Genomic DNA, 22,065 nt, shown 5'->3' with positions numbered 1-22,065 from the left:
CTTGAACCGAGGATGCCATGTGTCCTAGGAGAATGAGGAACTGGCGAGCCGTGGCAGTGTTCTGAGACTGGAGCTGGCGAGCCAGGGACATTAGGGTGTGGACCCTCTGAAGAGGAAGGTAAGCCTTTGCCTGTAAGGTGTCCAAGTCTGCCCCAATGAAGGATAAGGTTTGAGACGGGACTAAGCAAGATTTCTCGTAATTGACGAGAAACCCTAAGGAAAGGAGTGTTTGAATTGTCAATTTTAGGGAGGATTGAGCTATCTGTTGGGTGGAGGCCCTGATTAGCCAATCGTCCAGGTATGGGTAGACGTGGACACCTTCCCTCCTTAGGAATGCTGCTACCACTACGAGACATTTGGTAAAGACTCGTGGGGCAGAAGCTAGACCGAAAGGGAGGACACGGTATTGATAATGGTCGTGGCCTACTAGAAACCGCAGATATTTGCGATGGGATTGTGTGATCGCAATGTGGGTATAAGCGTCCTTGAGGTCGAGAGAGCACAGCCAATCCCCTCTTTGTAGCAGAGGGAGCAGCGCGCCTAGGGTTACCATTTTGAACTTCTCTTTTTGAAGGTATTTGTTGAGGGCTCGAAGGTCCAAAATGGGACGTAGTCCCCCTGATTTCTTTGGTATTAGGAAGTATCTGGAATAGAATCCCTTGCCTCGTTGAGAGGGAGGAACGGGTTCTATAGCATTTGATTGCAGAAGGGATACTTCCTGTTGTAATTGAGCCAAATGGGTGGATAGACTCCACGCTTGAAGAGGTGGGGAGTCTGCCGGAAGAGTTATGAAGTTGAGGTGGTAACCCTGTGCGATAATTGTTAGCACCCACTGATCTGAGGTGATCTGCAACCAAGGTTGTAGAAAATGGTACAGTCGACCTCCTACAGGGTTGTCCGGAAGAGGGGTTTGACATGTGTTCCCTACAGGGGAGTCAAAGGCCAGCCGCAGGCCCAGGAGGAGGGGCTACAGTAGGCCTTTGTTTCTTAGGCTGACGCGGCTGAGGCCTAGTAGAGGATCGAGCTGGACGAGGCCTGGCCGATGGAGGGTAATAACGGCGTGGTCGAAAGAATGACTTCTTAGAGTCTTTCTTTTGCGGTTGCTTGGAGGTCAGCTCAGGTGGGACAGATGAGAGTTGTTTCAACGTCTCATGGTGGTCTTTTAACTCCGCCACAATCTGCTGAATTTGCTCTCCAAACAAATTATCGCCTAAGCAGGGTAAATCAGCAAGACGATCTTGAACCTCTGGGCGAAGGTTGGATGATTTTAACCAAGCCCAACGTCTGGCTGAGATGGCTGTGGCTGAAACTTTTGTGGAAGCATCGAATATGTCGTAGGCAGTCCTAATCTCGTGCTTCCCTGCCTCAAATCCCTTGTGAAGAAGGGCTTGAAGCTGCGGTTGGTATTGGTCTGGCAACGTGTCAGCATAGTCTTGCATCTGCTTAAGGATGGCTCTGTTGTACTGAGTCATGTAAAGTTGATATGAAGCTATGCGTGAAATCAACAGAGCTCCATGATAGACTTTCCGTCCAACACTATCTAGGAACTTGTTGTCCCTGGTAGGTGGGGTAGAAGAGTGTGGCTTAAGACGCTTGGCCTTCTTCTGCGCGGACTCAACCACAACAGAGCGATGATCCAGTTGAGGTTTTTGGAAACCTGGTGCTGACTGGACAAGGTAGGTGGAGTCAGCTTTTTTGTTAACTGGGGACACTGATGAAGGAGATTCCCAGTTTTTCTTGAGCAGATCCAAAAACACCTGGTGTATAGGGATGGAAGCGATGATTTTTGGAGCATCCAGAAATTGAAGGAGTTCCATCATCTGGTGTCTGTCATCAGCTTCAGATTGTAGTTGAAAAGGTACAACTTCTGACATCTCTTTCACAAAATTAATGAAAGATAGATCCTCAGGAGGAGATCTTTTTCTACTCTCTGTAGGAGATGGTGGCGAAGGCAAATCTGTGTCAGAAGATGTATCATCATCATCACCCCAGGTATCGTAGGGATCAAGTGGGGCTTGTAGCCCTGATGGACCTGGCTGAGGCTCTGAAGGCATCGATGGAAACCGAGGTGGAATCGGTGCCGTAGGTGGAACCAGAAATGGCATCGATGGCTTCGGTGCTGCCGATGGAATCGGTGCCTGGCGTGGAATGGATGGAACCGAAGGATATAATCGGTGGAGATATACCAGAAGGCACCGATGGAACCACCCCGGAAGGGGGAATCCGGAACGGTGTTTCTCCTGCCGATGAAAATCCAGTCGGAGACGGTGGTGTTGTCGATGGTACTGGAATCACCGATGGAAGGGCCGTCATGAGCGCCTCCATGCGGCTCAGTAGCGGTGCTAGCGCTTGTAACAACGGCTCGGTGGTCGGTTCCCTCCTCGGTGGCGAAGCCGGTGCCGGTGTCGGTGTCGGGGGCGGCACTGGAACCGGTGCCGGAGACGGTGCCGATGGAGGTTGCAATTTCTTCATCGCTTTCTCGATGGCCTCCTGGACCAGCCGGTCCAGTTCTGCCCGGAGACCAGGGGTAACCATACCCGGCTCGACGGGAGAGGGAGGCTGAGGCAGGGCCGGAGGGACCACCGTAACCGGTGGGATCACGGCCCCCGCACCCCGGGAGGGTGAGGGTTTCCTCGATGCCGGCGAACGAGACGTGGAGGGCGTCCGGTCTGTTCGCGGCTTCTTTGTCGGTGGCCCGGCTTGAGCAGAGGTCGATGGCTGTGGATCCTCGACAGGCCGAGACTTGTGCCGTCGATGGCGGTGCTTTTCCTTCCGATCCCCTCGCCCATCCGGGGAAGGGACGGGAGTCGACGGCCGAGAAGCGATCGATGGCGGACGGTCACCGGAGGGTTGACGATGATGGTACAACTTTGACGGTGCCGGTTCCGATGACGTCGATGCTATCGATGGCGTTGGGGTGGGTGCATGGTGCATCTTCTCCATCCTGGCTTTGCGACCTTTGGGTGTCATTAAGGCACATTTGGTGCAAGTCAGGACATCATGCTCACTACCCAAACACATTACACAAACCCTGTGGGGGTCTGTGATGGACATAGTCCGGGTACAATCCGGACAACGGCGGAACCCCGTTGCCATGGCCTGAAGCCAAAATTTAGGCTGGGGATCGGTAAGTGCCAACAGGCCTCAAGGGCCAAAATCGACGGTAGTCGATGGAAAAAGGCAAAAAACTTACCGGGTTCCGTAAGATGACTAAAAATTTGTCGAAGGGAGACCCCTGAGGGGCAAATTTTCTTAGGAAATTAACTTCCAAATTCCTGTCAGGAATGTGGTTAGAGAGCTCCTTTCACCGCGTGGCAACTGCTGCGCGGAAAAAAGAAGACTGAAGGGAGACCCCTGCTGGCTGCAGGGTCAGTGCCTTGCTGGGCATGCCCAGTAGGGGCCAGTCAAAGTTCTGTTTAAACTTTGACAGAAGTTTTCCGTGGTGGGCTCCATCCTCGATGTCACCCATTTGTGAGGACAACCATCCTGCTTGTCCTGTGAGAAGACTCCTTACTGACTAATGTTGAAACATAGGGAACACTTTAAAAGCACAAGTCCACCAAAACACCCATAGGACCTCAAATGGCAAATATGGTCAGGGCCATGATCTACAGCAGAAAAAGCAAGTAGGAAATTATCAGAAGTCTGACTGTACTCTGTGACCATATAAACTCATGACAGGAACCACAAGCCACTTTACCACGCAAGTGGAGAACTTACTCACTTTTCACTTGTTTTTTGATGCTCTTTGTGGTATCCAACCAGTGCTGAGAACAGAGAAACAAAAATATGGTTAGTTTTCAAAAGGTTTTGTGATCATGGATGGAGGGGACGATCATGGCCTGCACCATGACAGTCTCGTCCACTGAAAGAAGCAGTCTTAGAAACCAATCCTTACTCCAAAATTCCCAAACAGGAGAAGGGAAGCAAACAGGAATGCTGAAAAGGATCCCATTATTTAACCAAACATTTAAATACACTATTCTGTTTGACTTACAAAGAAACTTCTTTTGCCTGTTTGTGCAAGACAATTTTGTTTCCAGATAGGACACAGGCACATGACCTCAGACTCCCTGAGGAAGCACAAATCTAATGGTCTGCACTGCTCCTTTTCATATGCTCCAGTGCCAGAGATAAATGTTTTCATGCCTCTATTTCATCAAGTCAGCTTGTGGCATTTTTTTTCTGAACGCTCTGCTTCTGTTGCTTACATCACAGGCGTTTATAACTGCCTAGCATGGCCATGCTCCTCAACTAACTTGTAAAATGAGACCTGAAACAAACTTTAGTGTCTCCACATATTTATCAGCACAGGATTTAAAGCTACATTGCTCCAGCATCATGCTTGCCTGTATCTTGCTGCTAAGTTACTGGCAGTACTAGTCCATATTTGGGAAATATGTTTGCCAAGGCTCAACAATACTGAGCTATTTAAAAGAAACCCCCATCAAAAAGTTATATAGTTACTAGTAAATACTTTTCATTAATATTGGCTCTCAAACCCCCCAGAACAGACAGTGGCAACATCAATAGAGTTTTCCAGTTCCTTTCCACTCCAAGGGCTGGAAAAATGACATCTCACAGGTGATCCCTTAGCTCTGCTCTCCAGGTCTAGTAGGAGCACCTGTCCCCATTCCCCAAGCTTGAGCAGGTTGTCTGCATGTTGTAGCCTGCTAAAGACAACCAGAAGACTCTTGAGCCACAGCAATGGACCCAACTATCGGATGTTCCAGAAATGTTAATGCCTAAGAAATCCCCTTGGTATGGACCAGAGCTTGATTTGAAACATGGCATGTAGTTTGACCAAGGTCCCATCAAGTCTAGCATCCTGTCTCAGACAGTGGTCAATCCAGGCCATAAGTACCTAGCAGATCCTATGAAGTAGATTTAATTCCTCTTACTCACTCCTAGGGATAGCATTAGTTATCTTTAGTTTAACTGGCTAGCATGTTTTGACTTTTCCTCCAGGAACTTGTCCAAACCTCTTTTAAACCCTACTATGCTAGTTGCCTTAATCATATCCTCTGGCAACAGATTCCACAGCTTGATAATGTGCCAAGTGAAAAAGTACTTTCTACAATCTGTTTTGAATCTACTAGTTAGTTTCATGGAGTGTCCCCTTTCGTATTATTTAAAGGGGTAAACTATCCTTTAGTTACCCATACAACCCCCACTAATAATTTTATTTTTTAACTTTTTATTGGAAATTGCTTTGATTTGTGGTTAAGAAAAGTGATCCAAATATAATAAACTAATTAAAAACTAAACTTCTATCATGTCCCCTTTTAGCTGTCTCTTTTCTAAGCTGAAGAGCCCTAGCCTGCCTAGCCTCTCACTACAGGAGAGATGTTCCATCCCATTTATTTTTTTTGCCCGCCTCTTCACCTTTTCTAGTTCTGCTTTGTCTTTCTTGAGATGGAGTGACCAGAACTGCACACAATACTCAAAAGATGCTGTTGCACCATGGCTCGATACAGAAGCAATAAGAAATTTTCCATTTTATTCACATTCTATTTGCCTTTTTGACCATCACAGCGCTCTGAGCAGAGGAGAAATGGCATCCAAGTATAAAAAGAGACTTTTAAAAAAAATCTATTCATCTAAAAAGACAAACATACCATATTACATATAACAAGCCAAGGGTAGGCAACTCTGGTCCAAGTACTTCAAGCCAGATGGGTTTTTCAAGGTATCTACACTGAATATTCATGAGATGTACTTGATGCACTGTCATTACATATGTAGCTCCTGTTTCAGGGTTTTAATCAAGAAGTCCAGGAGCTAAGACCTCACACAGTCTCAACCAGCGCCAGGGTGTGGATTCCCCAAAGGAAGGTAGGGGCCCTTAAGGCGTGGGGGGACCTCTTCTCTGGGTGTGATGGCAGTTACCTACCCCTGTAGTAAACTATGAAGGTTACAAGAGAACAATTTTGAAGTAGCAGAGAAGATGGACATGAAGCACTTTAGGAAAGCCTTTTGTGACCCTCAGGTTAAGACTTGGCTTTATTTTTTTTTTTGGGGGGGGGGGAGGGTTCTAGTAGGATGGGCATTGAGCTTAGTAAAATTAGTGGCTTATTTCTCCCTGGGAAGGGTGGGGAAGTCTATCTTGGGGTTCAAAAATTATGTATGAATTGTATTTGCTGCATGTTATTATGAATATATGCTGTAAGTCGTTCAGAACAATCTCAAAAGGATGGGTAAAAATGAAGGTTAAAATGTATTTTGGATTTTGTTATTGCTGTATTGTGTATCATGCTATGTAATAACATTTATTAATGTATTTACTATATAGTGAACTGCTTCAGATCAAACTTGTTGTTTGCGGGAAACAGTGTATCAGTATAACATAGGGTACTGGCACTGTGAGAAATGGGCTTTGACAGGGCACAGCAGGAGGCAAGAGGCCATAGAGAGGACAGGATCCGAAGCAGGTCTAAAAGCTATGAAAGTAACAACTTCTTAATTAAAACTGGAAGAAACATTTACAAGGATAATTAAAACACTACATGCCCAGAGCTAAATTTTGCAGCTTTTTGGTGGCATGCATCTTTAAATTGGGAAATCAGGAAAAGATGCAGGCTCTGAAAAAAAAAAACAGTAGATAAACTTGGAATTTTACATCAAATTTCTTTTTGATTAGCAGCATGAATTGATGCTTAACAGGATTATTATACTGATAAATTGTCAATTTTTGTGTGCATGTGAAAATAGTTAAGGCTATAGAAATGATGGCAGAAGACGACAAACAGGCCCATCCAGTCTGCCCAGCAAGCTTCTCTTATTTTCTCATACTTATTTGTTACTCCGACCGCCGAGTTCAGGGCCCTTATTGGTAACTTTTTGATTCCAATTTCCTTCCACCCCTGCCATTGATGCAGAGAGCAGTGTTGGAGCTGCATCAAAGTGAAGTATAATGTTTGAGGGTAGTAACAGTCGTATCGAGCAAGTTACCCCAATGTTTGTATACTCATACTGCTCAGATCAATGCCTTGTTAGATGTCTGGATGTAAATCCTATTTCTTCATTCCCCCCTAGCATTGAAGCAGTGAGCTGCGCTAGATATGCATTCAAAGTGAAGTATCAAGCTTAATTTGTAAGGGGTAGTAACCGCCGCAATAAGCAACCTCTCCCGCGCTTATTTGTTTACCCAGACTGTGCTACCTTGTTGGTTGTTGCCTGAATGCAAATCCTCTTTTCCACATTTCCTCTTGCCGTTGAAGCATAGAGCAATGTTGGAGTCGCATTAACAGTGTGAATTTTTAATGAATAAGGGTATTAACCAGGTAGTAGCCGTCATTCCAGTAAGCCACCCCATACCTCTTCTCTTCATTCTCATCCTCCAGGCTTTATGGATCCATGGTGTTTATTCCATGCCCCTTTGAAATCCTTCACAGTTTTGGTCTTCACCACTTCCTCCGGAAGGGCGTTCCAGGATTCCACCACCCTCTCCGTGAAGAAATACTTCCTGACACTGGTTCTGAGTCTTCCTCCCTGGAGTTTTAAATCGTGACCCCTGATTCTGCTGATTTTTTTTCCCAACGGAAAAGGTTTGTCATTGTCTTTGGATCATTAAAACCTTTCAAGTATCTGAACGTCTGTATCATATCACCCCTGCTCCTCCTTTCGTCCTGGGTATACATATTTAGATTCTTCAATCTCTCCTCATAAGTCATTTTATGAAGACCATCCACCTTTTTGGTTGCCCTTCTCTGGACCACCTCCATGTCTGTCCCTTCAGAGATACGGTCTCCAGAACTGAGCACAGTACTCCAGGTGAGGCCTCACCAAGGACCTGTATAAGGGGATAATTACTTCCCTTTTCTTACTCTATATTCTTCTCTCTATGCAGCCCAGCATTCTTCTGGCTTTAGCTATCGCCTTGTCACATTGTTTCGCTGATTTCAGATCGTTAGACACTATCACCCCAAGGTCTCTCTTCTGCTCCGTTCACATCAGCCCTTCACCCCCCATAGAATACAATTCTTTCGTATTTCCACAGCCCATATGCATGACACTGCACTGCTTGGCATTGAATCTCAGCTGCTATAACTTCGACCAGTCTTCTAACTTCCTTAAATCCCGTCTCATTCTCGCCACTCCTTCCGGACGGTCCACTCTTTTGCAGATCTTAGTATCATCCACAAATAGACAAACCTTACCTTCTGCTCATCACCGTTCTCTCTTTAGAGTAAGTTCCATTTACCATCACACATTGTTTTCTGTCCTTCAAACAGTTTGCTATCCAGGCAACTACCTTGGCACTCACACCCAAGCTTCTCGTTTTATTTATTTATTTATTTAACGTTTCTTTTATACCGATGACCGTTCGCACATCGCATCGGTTTACAGTGAACAAAAAACCATTGGGCGGAGCCCTTACAAATAACAGATAACATAGTAAACTAGGCAACATATAAATAATATTTGGGAGGAGCCCTTACAAGAAATACAAACATCAATGAGTAAATGCTATGGGGATATGCTATGGGATTGAACTATAACAGAAACTATATACAAGTTAGTGCACAGTACCAAATCAGCAGGCAAAAAGGCGTTCATACCAGGATATCAGAAAAACATCAGAAAAACATTTGTAGGGGGAAATTATGTGATAGGGGGTGAGATGGAGTAGGCTTGCTGGAAGAGCCAGGTTTTAAGTTTCTTTTTGAAGGCGGGGGTATGGGTCTCAATGCGAATATCATGTGGCAGTGAGTTCCATATAGTTGGGCCGGCAAGGGAAAAAGCTCTGTTCATGGTGGAGGAGAGTTTAAAAGGTTTGATGGATTGGGCATGGAGTGTTCCTTGGAGTGCTGGGCGGGTGGGTCTCTTGGAGGTACGGGGTAGGAGGGGGGGTTAATCCAGTTGAGGTTGGAGTTTACTAGACTCTTGTGTATGATCGAGAGAGTTTTATAAATAATTCGTGACTGTATAGGGAGCCAGTGTAATTCAATAAGTGTGGGGGTGATATGATCACTTTTCTTTGTGTTTGACAAGATCCGAGCGGCGGCATTTTGTAGGAGTTGGAGAGGTCTAGTGTGTATTGCAGGAATGCCGAGTAAGAGCGCATTACAATAGTCAATCTTCGATAAAATAATAGCTTGGAGGACAGTGCGGAAGTCATTGAGATGTAGTAGGGGTCTGAGTTTCTTTATTGTTTGAAGTTTAAAGTAGCAGTCCTTTAAGATGGATTTGATGAATGGTTTGAATGAGAGGTGATTATCAATGATAACTCCTAGGTTGCGAGTGTGTGATGGGAAGTTGGTAGCAGAGTAGGCAGGAGGGATGTCTGGGAGCGATTGCTTATTGGATATGATTAAGAGCTCAGTTTTGTTTGAATTAAGAGCTAGATGCATGTCTTTTAGGAGTTGGTTGATAGAGGAAAGACAGGATTCCCAGCTGTGTAGAGCGGTTTGGATGGTGTCCGAAAAAGGGAAGATGATTTGTACATCATCGGCATAAATAAAATGTTTGATGTGGAGATTGGTAAGGAGCGTAGTGAGGGGAAGCATGTATATATTAAATAGGGTGGAAGAGAGAGAGGAACCCTGGGGAACACCTTTTATTCACAAGCCTCCTGTGCAGGACCATATTAAAAGCTTTGCTAAAATCCAACACGACATCAAGTGCTCTTCCTCGATCCAATTCCTTAGTCACCCAATCAAAATGTCGATCAGATTTGTCTGACAGGACCTTCCCTTGGTGAAACCATGCTGCCTCTGGTCCATCAATTCTGCTGCTTGTAGCTATGAAGCAACAGATTGGCTATTTGTGCACCTCTTCAACAGATAACACACAAAGCAGCAGGAAAAAAGCCTTTCTGAACTCAGTCCCCCATCAAATGTCCTGACACATTTGACGACATACACTGTCCAGGTTTCAATGGGGACAGAATTCAGTCCCTTAACCAGCAAGGGCTGAAAATTGAGTCAAAGATCAGACAGTGTTAAAGCAGGCCCTAGGGTTTGATCACATCAGAGCTGTAAGAACATGAAAAGAAAAAGAGTTGACCCTGTCAACTTTTAACTCAGGATATGTAACAAGGAAGGGGGAAGAGGAAAAAGGAAGAAGCAGCACGTGTCAAGGAATTCTGACAAAATGATTTAAAGTTCTTATGTACAAGGGGAAAAATGACTAACATGAGATTTTGAAAGAAGGATCTTGGGGGGAAAAAAATTTCATATGAGAGAAAAAAATTAACTTTTACCTGGCAAAGTTGGATATTAAAACATTGCATTCTGCTAACAATCTCATATTAACCCCACTCAAAGATGGCACTGTATCCTGGTACAGGAGTCTTCTGGACCCTCAGCCCAGGTGTTGTCATAGTTGGGATAGGGAAAGTCACATTGAAGCAAGGAGGTTCACAGCCCTGGTCCTCCAGGAAGGCAGGAAGCCAGTTTCAGAGGAAATCCAAAATAATATTTATCAAGCATAACTGCATATACTAGGTTGATTTGCATGGCACAATTAGCCCTGGCTACAGTGCTCCTCCAAGTTAAATCACAAGAGGTGCTGGACACGCTCAGAGTGATGCGGATGAGTGAGAGAGTCGTATTGGAGGCACCGTGCAGGGTAAACTGATTCTCATATTCTGATGGCAGTCTGTTCAAAACATGAATGCAGGCTTGAACCAGGAATGCAAAATACCGTAGGAACATATATTTACCAGATCACACAATGTGCCATTGCTAGCCCACCTCTGCTCTATTACAGCCAAAACATGTCTCCAGCCACAGAAACACAACACAAGCTGTCCTTGGACTGGTGACTGAATGGAAATTAAAAAAAAAAAAAAAAAAAAGCTAAAAGGGGAAGTGGGGAGGGAACAGGGAGGAGGCAGAGCTGGGGAGAAAAGGACTTTGCATTCATGTCTGCTTCAGCTGAAATCTGTTTTCTTTCATCATCTCCACATTCCAGAGGTGGGCAGCTCAGAATTCTGAGCCAGGCACAGATAGGAGCAGAGTCGGGGGAAGGCTTCAAACCACCAGCAACTCCAACGTTTAAGCTAATTAGTGCATCCACAGGTTTGAAATACAGGCAGGAATTTATACAGCAAGATTAAAAATGGACACATGTGCATTCCAGTTAGTAATATTATAGTAATATTAAATCTCTCCCAAAAAAGAGGACAGAGCAGCTGTTTGTAAAGTTATTTTACTCTAGCTCTTGAACGTTTAAGTAGAAAAGAATACTCATTTAGCATAACAGTAGACTCAGTCTAAAGCCAATGACACTAAGTCATTTCCAACCTTCATGTTGATATGTAGTCAACAAGTAGACATGTACTCCCACTGAGTACACGTGGGAGTAGCAATTTTATTCTCAGGACTTTCACCATCTGAAACGAAGATCTCTATGTCTCTGCTGTTGCCAGCATGCCATTCTGCACCCTCTATACACTTGTGCGGTGTTGTCCCAGCAGTGGTTCCTAACTAGCATCCAGTCTCTCTTGGTGCTGTGGAGTGCCTGCCACTGTGATGCCTCTGGTGTCTCCTGCTCTCCTGGCACAGATTGCTTCCATTTGCCACTAACTGCCATCACTTCAGCCCACTCAGACGATAGAACAAGATATTGACATGACTTATTACCTTAGAAATCAAGATAACATCACTACCATACACAACTTCAATCCTCCAAAAGCAATATTACGTCACAAATGGACAGGACGGACACAACCTCTGCATAAGAAGTTCTTGTTTTACTTTGTACGAAAACACCTAAAAACTGGTACACTTGACAGAAGATGCAAAGTTCGTCTACCATTTAAGACTGGCACCGGAGGGTTTCCTCTGTATCCATTCTCCTCAGAATATTACATCAGAGAGCACCCCATGTGAAAGCCTCCTTAGGGTTTGTGCCAAATCTTTGGAACATACTCCCCTGGGAAGTACATTTGACATAGGATTTTTTAGCATTTAGAAAGATGATCTTGTGATTGTTTTTATCTTGTGTGTGTAATGTAATATATTTTATAATTTGTGTCTGGTGCTTTTCAAATGATAGCCTTATCCCTTTGTGATTATGTTCAAATTCATATTAATGTTTTATTAGCTAATTTTAAGCTTAATGAGATGGATTGAATGTTGGCCTCTTGCTAATTGGTAGTGGGACAATATACTTTAAGACTTTAAACAAATTTTATGTGATGACCTTTGTTTTGAGCTCATGGAAATTAAATAAAAACCTAGGTATGGATTAAACAGCTGAAGGGGTCATGGTAGGATGGCAATTTCAAATGCTATTCTAAGGGAAATCTTGGGATGTGTGGTAAGAATGCAAGACTTGTCCTTCACCACCACTGAAATACAATTTAATTTTTTGTTCACAACAGAAAGAGCACAGTAGTCTTTGTTAAGGAATATAAACAATTCTCTTCAAATACAAATATAAAATAATTAACTGCATTCCATATCCTAACTCACATTGCTTTATGGCGTATTATAATTGGCATTTTATTGTATTTTGATATTAAATTGTGAACCATTCCCAGTTCTCTTTTGAAGGACAGTATCTCTATATATATATCTAGATATAAATATATGAGAGAGAGAGAGAGAGAGAGAGAGAAAAATTGTACAAAGTGTATTGGTTCTTTTCAAAAACCCAAAGTTATTCAATGAGCCCCAATTTGCACATTCCTGGCAAACAAAACCTCAGATTGCAGATACTAGTTTAAAAATGCAAGTCCAAGCAGCAAGGTCTCTGGATTCTGGTACAGCACATGACTGTTGTAGAGTATAATAAGGCTCAGGTCTCTCTCTCCCAGAGGTAATGCAGGAATTGCATCGTCAAAACCTGCAGATAGTATATTGAGGAATTTTTAGGTGGCATGAAAAAAAACAAGGGAAGGGGATATATAGCACTTCTGAGGTTCAGCCTCAAAGCAAAGGTGAGTGTAGGGAAAGAAAAAACCCTACCATGGGAATAAACTGCAAAAGGGGTCATGAGGGTGGGAATGGCTTGGCAATAGGAATTCATCTTAGCGGTGTGGAATCCTCCCGCTCTTAAGCTTGCATGTGTGATGACCCCAGTAAAAATAAAACAAAACCACAAACACCTTTAGGACGCAGGGCGTGAACCAGAAACAAAGTGAAAAGTATTTTGTTTAAGCTTTGTTCTATTGCTGCAATGCAAAGATTTAACCCACTATTAAGGAAAGCAGCTACACTTGCTAAACCAAATCATGCAACTCATTACAGCACATGGTGTCTGTGTCCATCATTCATTTTGGAATTTCAAAGCTATCGTATGTCCAGCCACGTGTTAAACAGTGTGCTCAACTGAACACGATTTACGTTATCAGCCTTTCTCTGTCTCCAGTCTCATGCCTTAGCTTTAACTGAGGCATGCAGCAATCTTTCATAAGAGTGTACGGTATCATTGCTGAATAATCATGTCATCAGCCCTCTGATACATTTCACTATGGTTATGCTTTGTACACTGCCTTCAGCGTCAGCAGAAAGGTGGTTTAAATTTTAATAAAATAAACCTACTTAAAATATACCAAAAACGGTTGGAAATGGCATAATTTTAACAATCCTGGCAAAGTTGTTGGCTGCTACAATGGAAATAAGCTTGGCTTTTTCAGCAGATGAGGCAGGATGGCCAAGGAGAAGGGTTTTTTGTTTTTTTAAACTAGTACCAATATCTCCTCCAGAACAAACATTAGTATGGAAAGCAGAGTTGCTTACCTGTAACAGGTGTTCTCACAGGACAGCAGGATGTTAGTCCTCACATATGGGTGACATCACAGGATGGAGCCCTGTACAGAAAACTTCTCTGTCAAAGTTTCTAGAACTGACTGGCACCAATGAGCATGCCCAGCATGGCACTAACCCTGCATCCAGCAGGGGACCCCTTCAGTCTTATTTATAGTAAAGAGTGCATGCGAAAAAATAAAACAAATCGCAAGCGAACCCAACTCCGCGGGGTGGCGGGCGGGTTTCGTGAGGACTAACATCCTGCTGTCCTGTGAGAACATGGACCGAGGATGCCATGTGGCCCAACAAGATGAGAAGATGACGAGCCGTTGTGGTTTGGCGCGTTCTAATAGTGTTTCCAAGCATTGCAAGAGTGTGCGTGCGGTCCTTTGGAAGAAAAGCTTTTGCTTGGATAGTGTTGAAATCCACTCCAATGAAGGAGAGGAGCTGAGAGGGAGTCAGATTGGACTTTGGATAATTGACTAGAAATCCCAATGACAGTAGTAGTCGCAAAGTGAGATGGAGGGAGTGTAGAACTGCCTCCGCAGACAGGGCCCTCTGTAACCAGTCATCCAGATAAGGATAGATGTGAGTGCCTAGTCACCTCAAGTATGCTGCTACTACTGCCAGGCATTTCGTGAAGACCAGAGGTGCCGACGCGAGACCGAACGGAAGCACTCTGTACTGGAAGTGCCTGGTTCCGACAATGAACCAAAGGTATTTTCTGTGAGAGGGTTATTGCTATATGCATATACGCGTCTTGTAGATCTAGAGAGCAAAGCCAATCTCCCTGTTGGAGAAGAGGGAGTAGTGAGCCTAAGGTTACCAACCTGAACTTCTCTTTTCGTTAATGCTTGTTTAGGGCATGAAGATCTAAGACTGGACGAGTGCCTCCCGATTTTTTCGGTATTAGAAAATACTGGGAGTAGAAGCCCTTTCCCCTTTGTAAAGGGGGAACCTGTTCTATGGCATTGGTCTGTAGAAGGGATGTTATTTCCTCCTCTAAAAGTGGAGAGTAGTCTGTGGAATTCCACCCCAGAGATGTGGAGAGTCCGCCGGTAGTGAGGAATTTTAGATGGTAACCTTGAGCTACGACCGACAGGACCCACTGATCCATGGTGATTGTGTGCTACTTGCTGATGAAGTGGCAGAGACTGCCATCTCTGCCAGTCAGCAGCAGAGGTGGAAGTTAAACATTGCTGTCTAGTGGGGAGTCAAAATCCCGAGGAAGGACCAGGTTGTGGAGCTGGCTGTGTCTGAGGCCTGGCGAGGTTGAGCCTTCTGATACAGTCTGTTAGGACGAGACCGAGTTGGAGGAGGGTAGTATCTACATGCTTTGAAGGTAGATCTTTTTGCCTCCCTTCTGAATGGCCATTTAGAAGAGGAGGAGAAATCTGTGCACCCAGCAGAGAGTTGACGCAAAGTCTCATTGAACTGTGCGACAGTTTCCTGAATCTTCTCACCAAATAGATTTATCTCCCATGCAGGGGAGGTCCGCTAACCGCTCCCGAACTTCTGGGCACAGATCAGAGGATTTCAGCCATGCCCACCTCCTGGTACTTATCCCACCTGCTGACACCCTGGACGCAGTGTCAAAGTTGTCAAAAGCAGCCCGCACCTCATGCTTGCCAGCATCAAGGCCTTTTTTGAGAATTGAATTGAGCTGGTCCTGGAACTGGTCTGGAAGGGAATCAAAATGCCTGCAACTGCTTAAATAAATTCCTGTTGTATTGAGTCATATATAGTTGGTAGGCCGCAATACAGGAAATTAGCATAGAACTATGAAAGACTCTACGACCAAGAGCATTAAGGAATTTCTGCTCCTTCCCAGGAGGCACGGAAGAATGAGACCATGATCTTCTGGCCTTTTTCTGGGCAAATTCGACTACCACTGACTGGTGGGCCAGCTGAGTTTTCTGGAAGCCAGGTGCTGATTGGACTAAATAAGTAGCAGACTTATGGTTGACGGGTGGTACCACCCTGGGTGCTCTCAGTTGCACTGAAGAACCGGGATGGGAATTACAAACTGAAGGACTTCTAGCATTTTGTGCCTGAAGTCTTCTTCAGTCTGGAGGGTAAATGGAATGGTCTCAGCCATCTCCTTGATTAAGTTTATGAAAGAGGTCTTCCGGCAGGAATCTTCGCCTCTCCTCTGGAGAAGGTTCAGACAGGATATCCCAAGTGTCCTGGGAGTCCGAGGAATCATCGGTCTGGGGCTGGTAGGATTGATCCCCAGCATCCAACGAACCACCAGCTGGTAAAAAGGGGCCTTCTCCAGCCGGAGGCACCGGCATAGGTTGATGCGGCATGCAAGGCAGAGGGGGCACGAAGGACTCTGTGACCTCTGTGGACTACTCCAGAAGGCCCCGGAATTGGATCAGGCATCGATGGTCCCTCCTCCTCAGAGGAGAGATGGATGGGCGTCGATAGGTCGTGACGAATCTGTGTTTTAACCGGTGCCAATGGCAGAGCACAGATGAGGACATCCAGTCGGTCAAGTAATGGTGCGAGCATCGGCGGCATCGGATCCGGAGCCGGGATTGGAATCTACATTGGTGCCGGAAGTCCATGGAGAGTCTGTACCACTGCCTCTTGAACCATCCGGTTAATTCCTCACGGAAAGCTGGCGTTAAGACCAGTTCCAGAGTGAGAGGCTGAATGGGCATCGCCAGAGGGTCCACAGAAATATGTGGAGTCTTTGCTGCCACCCCCCACCGAAGGCGGGGAAACACCTCAGTGTACCCAGTCTGGAGGAGGTTGGGGGCTCCTCGGCACGGGCCTTCTTCCTCAGTGGCTCGGTCGATGCCAAAGTCGAGGCCATCGGTGTGCCTGAGTCAGACAGAGAGGTCTTCCGATGCCGAAGTTTGTCTCGATGGTCGGCCTTGCCTGTGCCTGGTGCAGAGGACGTAGAAGCTGAAGTCTTCAACGTCGATAAGAGTCATCGGTGTCCGACTGATGACTAGACTTGGCCGGCGACAGTGTCAATGACTTGGAGGTCTTAGAAGGCGGGAGCTGTTTTGTATGAAACAGCAAAGCCATATTTTCTAACACCTGGCTCGACGCCCCTTAGGGGTCATTTGGGCACAGTTGGCACATGAATCCACATCATGGGTAGCGCCCAAACAGAGCACACAAACCTGGTGAGAGTCTGTGAGATATTGTCAGAGGATATTCGGGACACCTACGAAAACCCGTTGCCATTGCTGCTGTCGAAAATTTAGGCCGCAGAGCAGTGACCATCGGTCCTAAACCCTGGAACCATCAGTAACCGACTGAAAGTAGAGGTAAATCTTTCCTTACGGTCGCGGGTATAGACAGTGGACAGGGGGACCGCGGATGGGGTGAAAGTTTGAAAATTTCAAAAATAATCCCTGAGGAAAATTCCTGTCAGGAATCTGAGAGAGCGCTTCTCACTCTGCATGGCTAAAGCTGCGTGGAAAAAAAAGACTGAAGGGAGACCCCTGCTGGATGCAGGGTTGGTGGCATGCTGGGCATGCTCAGTGGTGCCAAAGTTCTAGAAACTTTGACAAAAAAGTGTTCTGTGATTGGGCTCCATCCTGTCACCCATGTGTGAGGACTACCATCCTGCTTGTCCTGTGAGAAAAGGTGCTCTGAAGGCTTTATATTTGTTTCTGTTTAAGTACCACCTGAATTCTTATTCAAGGAGTTTCTGTGGGGTGAGCTGGACTCACTGACTGCATGAGTTTTCCCAGCTGGAGTACTTTCGTAATTCTGAAGTATGAAGGAAAAATCTAAAAACTGGCGAATACTCTAAAGAAGAGAGCTAGCATATGCATTCAGAAGAGAACTGCTTGAGGGTTCAGTGGCAGCCCTGCGAGTTATACAGAAGATTCAGATTTGATAACTTAGTCTGCTGAATGGTCCTTGGGCTAACCAGTGGGAATGATACAGCAGCAGTGTATACAACTCCGGGGAGGAGGGGGAATAGAATCACAGCCACCTGCATCACCTCCTGGCTGGCTTCAGAAAATACACTGTGTTTGGTTCTGGCAAGAAGTGCAGTCCATGCTTCTCAGTCTCAGGATTGCTGCTGGGAGAGATCAAAGAAAGGGAAAATACCCCAGATGGCTATGAATAAAGTCTTATGCCACTGTAGCCCCAGGGGCATTACAATTGAAAGGGAAGCTCAAAGAAACATAAAAGGAATGTGCTGAGCCAAAAAAAAAAAAACATACATAACAAAAAGAAATCTACCAAGAAGTACTGTCACTTTACAAAGCTCTCGGTATGACCCAGGTGCACTGAACAAGCACTCAGCAAGGCTCCTGCCCAGCCATAAATTACAATGATGGTCCTGGAGCCCTCAGGCATTCTTTAACGAGATGAAGAGACAGCACATGAATAACTAGAGACTGTGGAACCAATTTTTATAAGTAAACTGTAGTAATTCATGGTACAACCTTCACAGCACCAAATCTCTCCATGCCAACCCACTCAGACCATACTCATCATGAACACCTACAGTTGTCACTGGAAAATACTGCTCAAGGGGGGATCACGTGATGTGGTGAACTCGGTCGCACGCACGAGACTGAGCTCCGGCCACCGTCAGACCGAAAACCTCCGGTTTTTTGCGCCTTAAGAACTCAGGGCTCCACTATTTTTACTGTCCGAACGCGAGATTACTTCAGCACCTGCTACGGGACGATTTTACTATCTATGGCGACTCGTGCGACGCGGAAAGACAGAGACAAGTTGAAATCCCTGGGAGCCAAAATGGCGGACGCACCTCCTGACGATGAACAAATTGAGGAGGAATCCCTCGAAGATAAGATTTCTCATGCAGTGATCACCGCGTTGGATATGAGACTTCATCAGATATCAGAGCAAATTGCGGAAGTCCGCTCTTCGATTAGTGAATTTGACTCTCGCATAGAACGGGTCGAAGGACGAGTGGCCTTGGTAGAAGATGATACGAACGCGTTGGAACGGAAGGTGTCTGCTTTAGAGCAAGCGGCTAAAAGTAATGAAGAAAAATTGGACGATCTTGAGAACCGCTCCCGACGTAATAATCTGCGCTTTGTCGGATTCGCTGAAACTATCACCGATGCGGACCTGCCTCACCACCTGGAAACATGGCTGTTGGGCCTAGTCCCGTCTCTTACACCACCACCCGGAGGCCTTTTGGAACGCACACATCGGGTAGGCAGAAAATTGGAAGGGGATCAAAATCGCTGCCCGCGAGTGGTAATAGCTCGCTTCCTTCACTTTACACATAAAACTGTGGTTATGCAACATTATCGGAAGCAAAAAGAATGTCTGCATGACAACGCTAAAATTCTTATTTTTCAAGATTTTTCCCCGCGAGTGTCGGCGAAACGCAAAGAGTTTAACAGCGTATGCTCGGATTTGGTTACCAAGAAAATCAGATTCACACTTGCTTATCCTGCTTTGTTACGGATCTCTTATGATGGATCTACCAAAACCTTCACTTCAGCAGTAGAGGCCCGCTCATTTGTTCATTCTATTCCAGGATCTCCCCCGGGCACTGAAGGATGAGGTCTATCTTTTGCTTGTGCCCTGCTGTTAGAAGGTGTTACCTCTATTTGATTTTCTTTTCGTGGGAAATAAGCTGGTTGTTGTATTATATCTGGGATTCTGTTTCCAGGGCGTGAAGATGTTTCTTACTTTTCTACTTTTACAAACTGAAGAACTGGGTCCTGCAGAACAGTTTTCTTTTTTTTTTTGTTCGATCCTCTTTTTTTTTACATAGTTTGGACTTGTTTGGTTCCATGTTTCAGTGCGGATGCCTATGCCTTTTTCATGGGCGGGGGGGATGGGTCTGGCGGTGGCTGAACACATTTTGTTATTGCGAGTGATCTCCATCCCTGATTTAGGGAAGTTATACCAGTATTTTGCTATTGGGGGGGCGGGTTCTCTTCCCTAACCTTGAGGATATGGGAAGTTTGGGAAATGGGCTATTGGGGGATATATACAGAGAGTCTCAATATATTAGAGTTATGTGTTTGAATTTTAATTGCATTTTTATACGTTATGGCTGGATGAGGGATATACACTGTTCATTTCATTTTCTATTTGGGGTATGGAGACAGCGGCATGGCTCCCACCTAGAGTGCTTATGGCTTTAAACGTTGTCACTTGGAATGTGGCGGGGTTGGGCACTCCAGTGAAGCGTGAGAAGGTACTAGCCCATCTCAATAAACTACAATCTAAAGTGGCCTTTCTTCAAGAGACGCACTTATTGGCAGCGGAGTGTCTTAAACTGAAAAAAAAGTGGGTCTCCCAAATTTTTTTTGCTACTGGGTCCACTCATAGCAGAGGTGTAGCAATATTGATTCACAAATCGGTCTCCTTTAAGGCTCAAGAGACCGTAATTGATCCCGAGGGAAGATATATTCTTGTGAAGGGGCTCTTGATGGGAGTTTCAATGTTGCTCGCTTCTGTTTACGCTCCTAACACCTATGATTCCTCCTTTTTTACTAAACTTACTGCCCTTATTTCTAAAATGGGCGATTGTCCCATTATGATTGGAGGGGACTTCAATTTTGTAGCTGACCCTCTCCTCGATAAGCAGCCCGCGGGTAATGGGAGTCAGACGAGTATTAAGAAAGGTACGCATTTTTTGTGTAAACATTTGCAATTGCTTGACTTATGGAGGTCTCTCCATCCGGGGGAAGTGGCATTCACTCATATTGCCAGAGCGCATCCGTCCAGAGCACGCATAGATTATTTATTAATCTCTGAAACCCTTTTTTCTCGATTTCAGACCTCTATAATAGAGAATCTGGTGATCTCTGACCACTGTCCGGTGAAGGGGGTATTTAGTTTTACTTCTCTCCCGCAACTGTCTCAGTGGAGGCTACCTCATCATTTGCAAAATGACCCAGCTTTTCCCCCATATCTCCAAAACAAATGGAAGGAATTTCTACAGTTTAATGCTAGTCCTGACATTGACCCTATTCTCCTTTGGGAAACGGCAAAATCGGTTCTAAGGGGCGACATCATCAGCTATGTTTGTCACAAAAAACGGAAACTGGATGCAGAGCTCTTGCATCTGGAAAAACAAATGAGAGAGGTTGGACGGAGGATGAATGTTTTGGGTGAGGAGGATCTGCTTCCTCAATATAAATTACTGCAGAGGTCTGTTAATGATCTCATACACACTCGGGCTACCTGGGTGCTGAAACACCGACAATATTCCTTTTTCCAGTATGGAAATAAGGCGGGACGCCTGTTAGCACGGTTATTAAAATCCCAAGACCCCTCGAAATTTATTGCCAATCTTAGGTCGCCCACGGGAGATATTAAGACCTCCTCTCAGGATATTGCTCAAATTTTTTCTGACTATTATCATACCTTGTACTCTGGAGAACCGGTGAATGATGAGGTCATAGAGACCTTTTTACGGTCCATTCAATTGCCAACCTTAACAGACTTACATAGATCTAGATTAAATCGCCCCATTGAACTTGGTGAAGTCTTGGTGGCCATCCGTTCATTACGTGACGGTAAGGCCCCCGGCCCAGACGGTATGTCTGCCCTTTTTTATAAATCCCTGGAACAGGAGATGGCCCCAACTTTACAGTCCTTGTTTGAAGCTATGGCTACTAAGGGTGAAATGCCACTTACAATGCGTTCTGCGACTATTGTAGTTTTGCCGAAACCAGGCAGGGATCCTCTTCAGCCCTCCTCATACCGACCCATATCATTGCTCAATTTGGACATTAAGTTGTATGCAAAAGTTATAGCCATGCGCCTACAACCTATAATGCCTCTATTAATCACTCCTGATCAAGTGGGGTTCGTAGCTGGCAGACGCTCAGCAGGGAATTTACATAAAGTTCAGGCTGCATTGGAAAATTCTGCTCTCCTTTCTCTTCAGGATCCCCTGTTAGTCACTTGCGATGCCGAGAAGGCATTTGACAGGGTCGCATGGCCATTCTTAAAGAAGACGCTACAGTCTATGGGATTTTCTGGTCGGATATATGAGTATATTACCTTATTATATTCGAACCCTACTGCCCGAGTTTTAGTGAACGGCTTGTTATCCACAGAATTCCACTTGGGTAGGGGCACAAGGCAAGGATGCCCGCTCTCACCCCTATTATTTATAATGACCGTTGAGCCTCTTATCTCCCGCATCCGTGCGTGCAGTGAGGTAACGGGCATTCCGGTGGGGTCTTCTATATATACGACTCTGTTGTTTGCAGATGATATTTTGCTCCTCCTGTCAAATGCCCGCACTGCCCTTCCAGCAGCACTACGCATTTTTGATACCTACCAACACCTCTCAGGATTCAAATTAAACTTAGATAAGACGGAGGCCTTGGACATATCGGGTCTGTTACGGAACGATTGGGAATCCTTTCCAGTAAAATGGGCA

The 22,065-nt window shown here is 45.2% G+C and overlaps 1 protein-coding gene across 4 annotated transcripts in view; it reads right to left on the bottom strand.

Annotated features, from left to right (window-relative positions):
• Window positions 1-22,065, bottom strand: part of EPB41L5 (erythrocyte membrane protein band 4.1 like 5) — a 327,612-nt gene that overhangs the window by 239,500 nt on the left and 66,047 nt on the right. For all 4 annotated transcript variants that reach the window (XM_029605154.1, XM_029605157.1, XM_029605155.1 and 1 more), the window contains one exon: window positions 3,725-3,767. In XM_029605154.1, coding sequence (XP_029461014.1) covers window positions 3,725-3,767 — 43 coding nt within the window. The remainder of the gene's footprint in view (window positions 1-3,724; window positions 3,768-22,065) is intronic.

The sequence above is a fragment of the Rhinatrema bivittatum genome, chromosome 6 (assembly GCF_901001135.1).
Source record: "Rhinatrema bivittatum chromosome 6, aRhiBiv1.1, whole genome shotgun sequence".
Taxonomy (NCBI): Eukaryota; Metazoa; Chordata; class Amphibia; order Gymnophiona; family Rhinatrematidae; genus Rhinatrema; species Rhinatrema bivittatum.
Note: the sequence above shows the minus strand (reverse complement) of the source record. Positions and strands in the feature narration are given on the sequence as shown.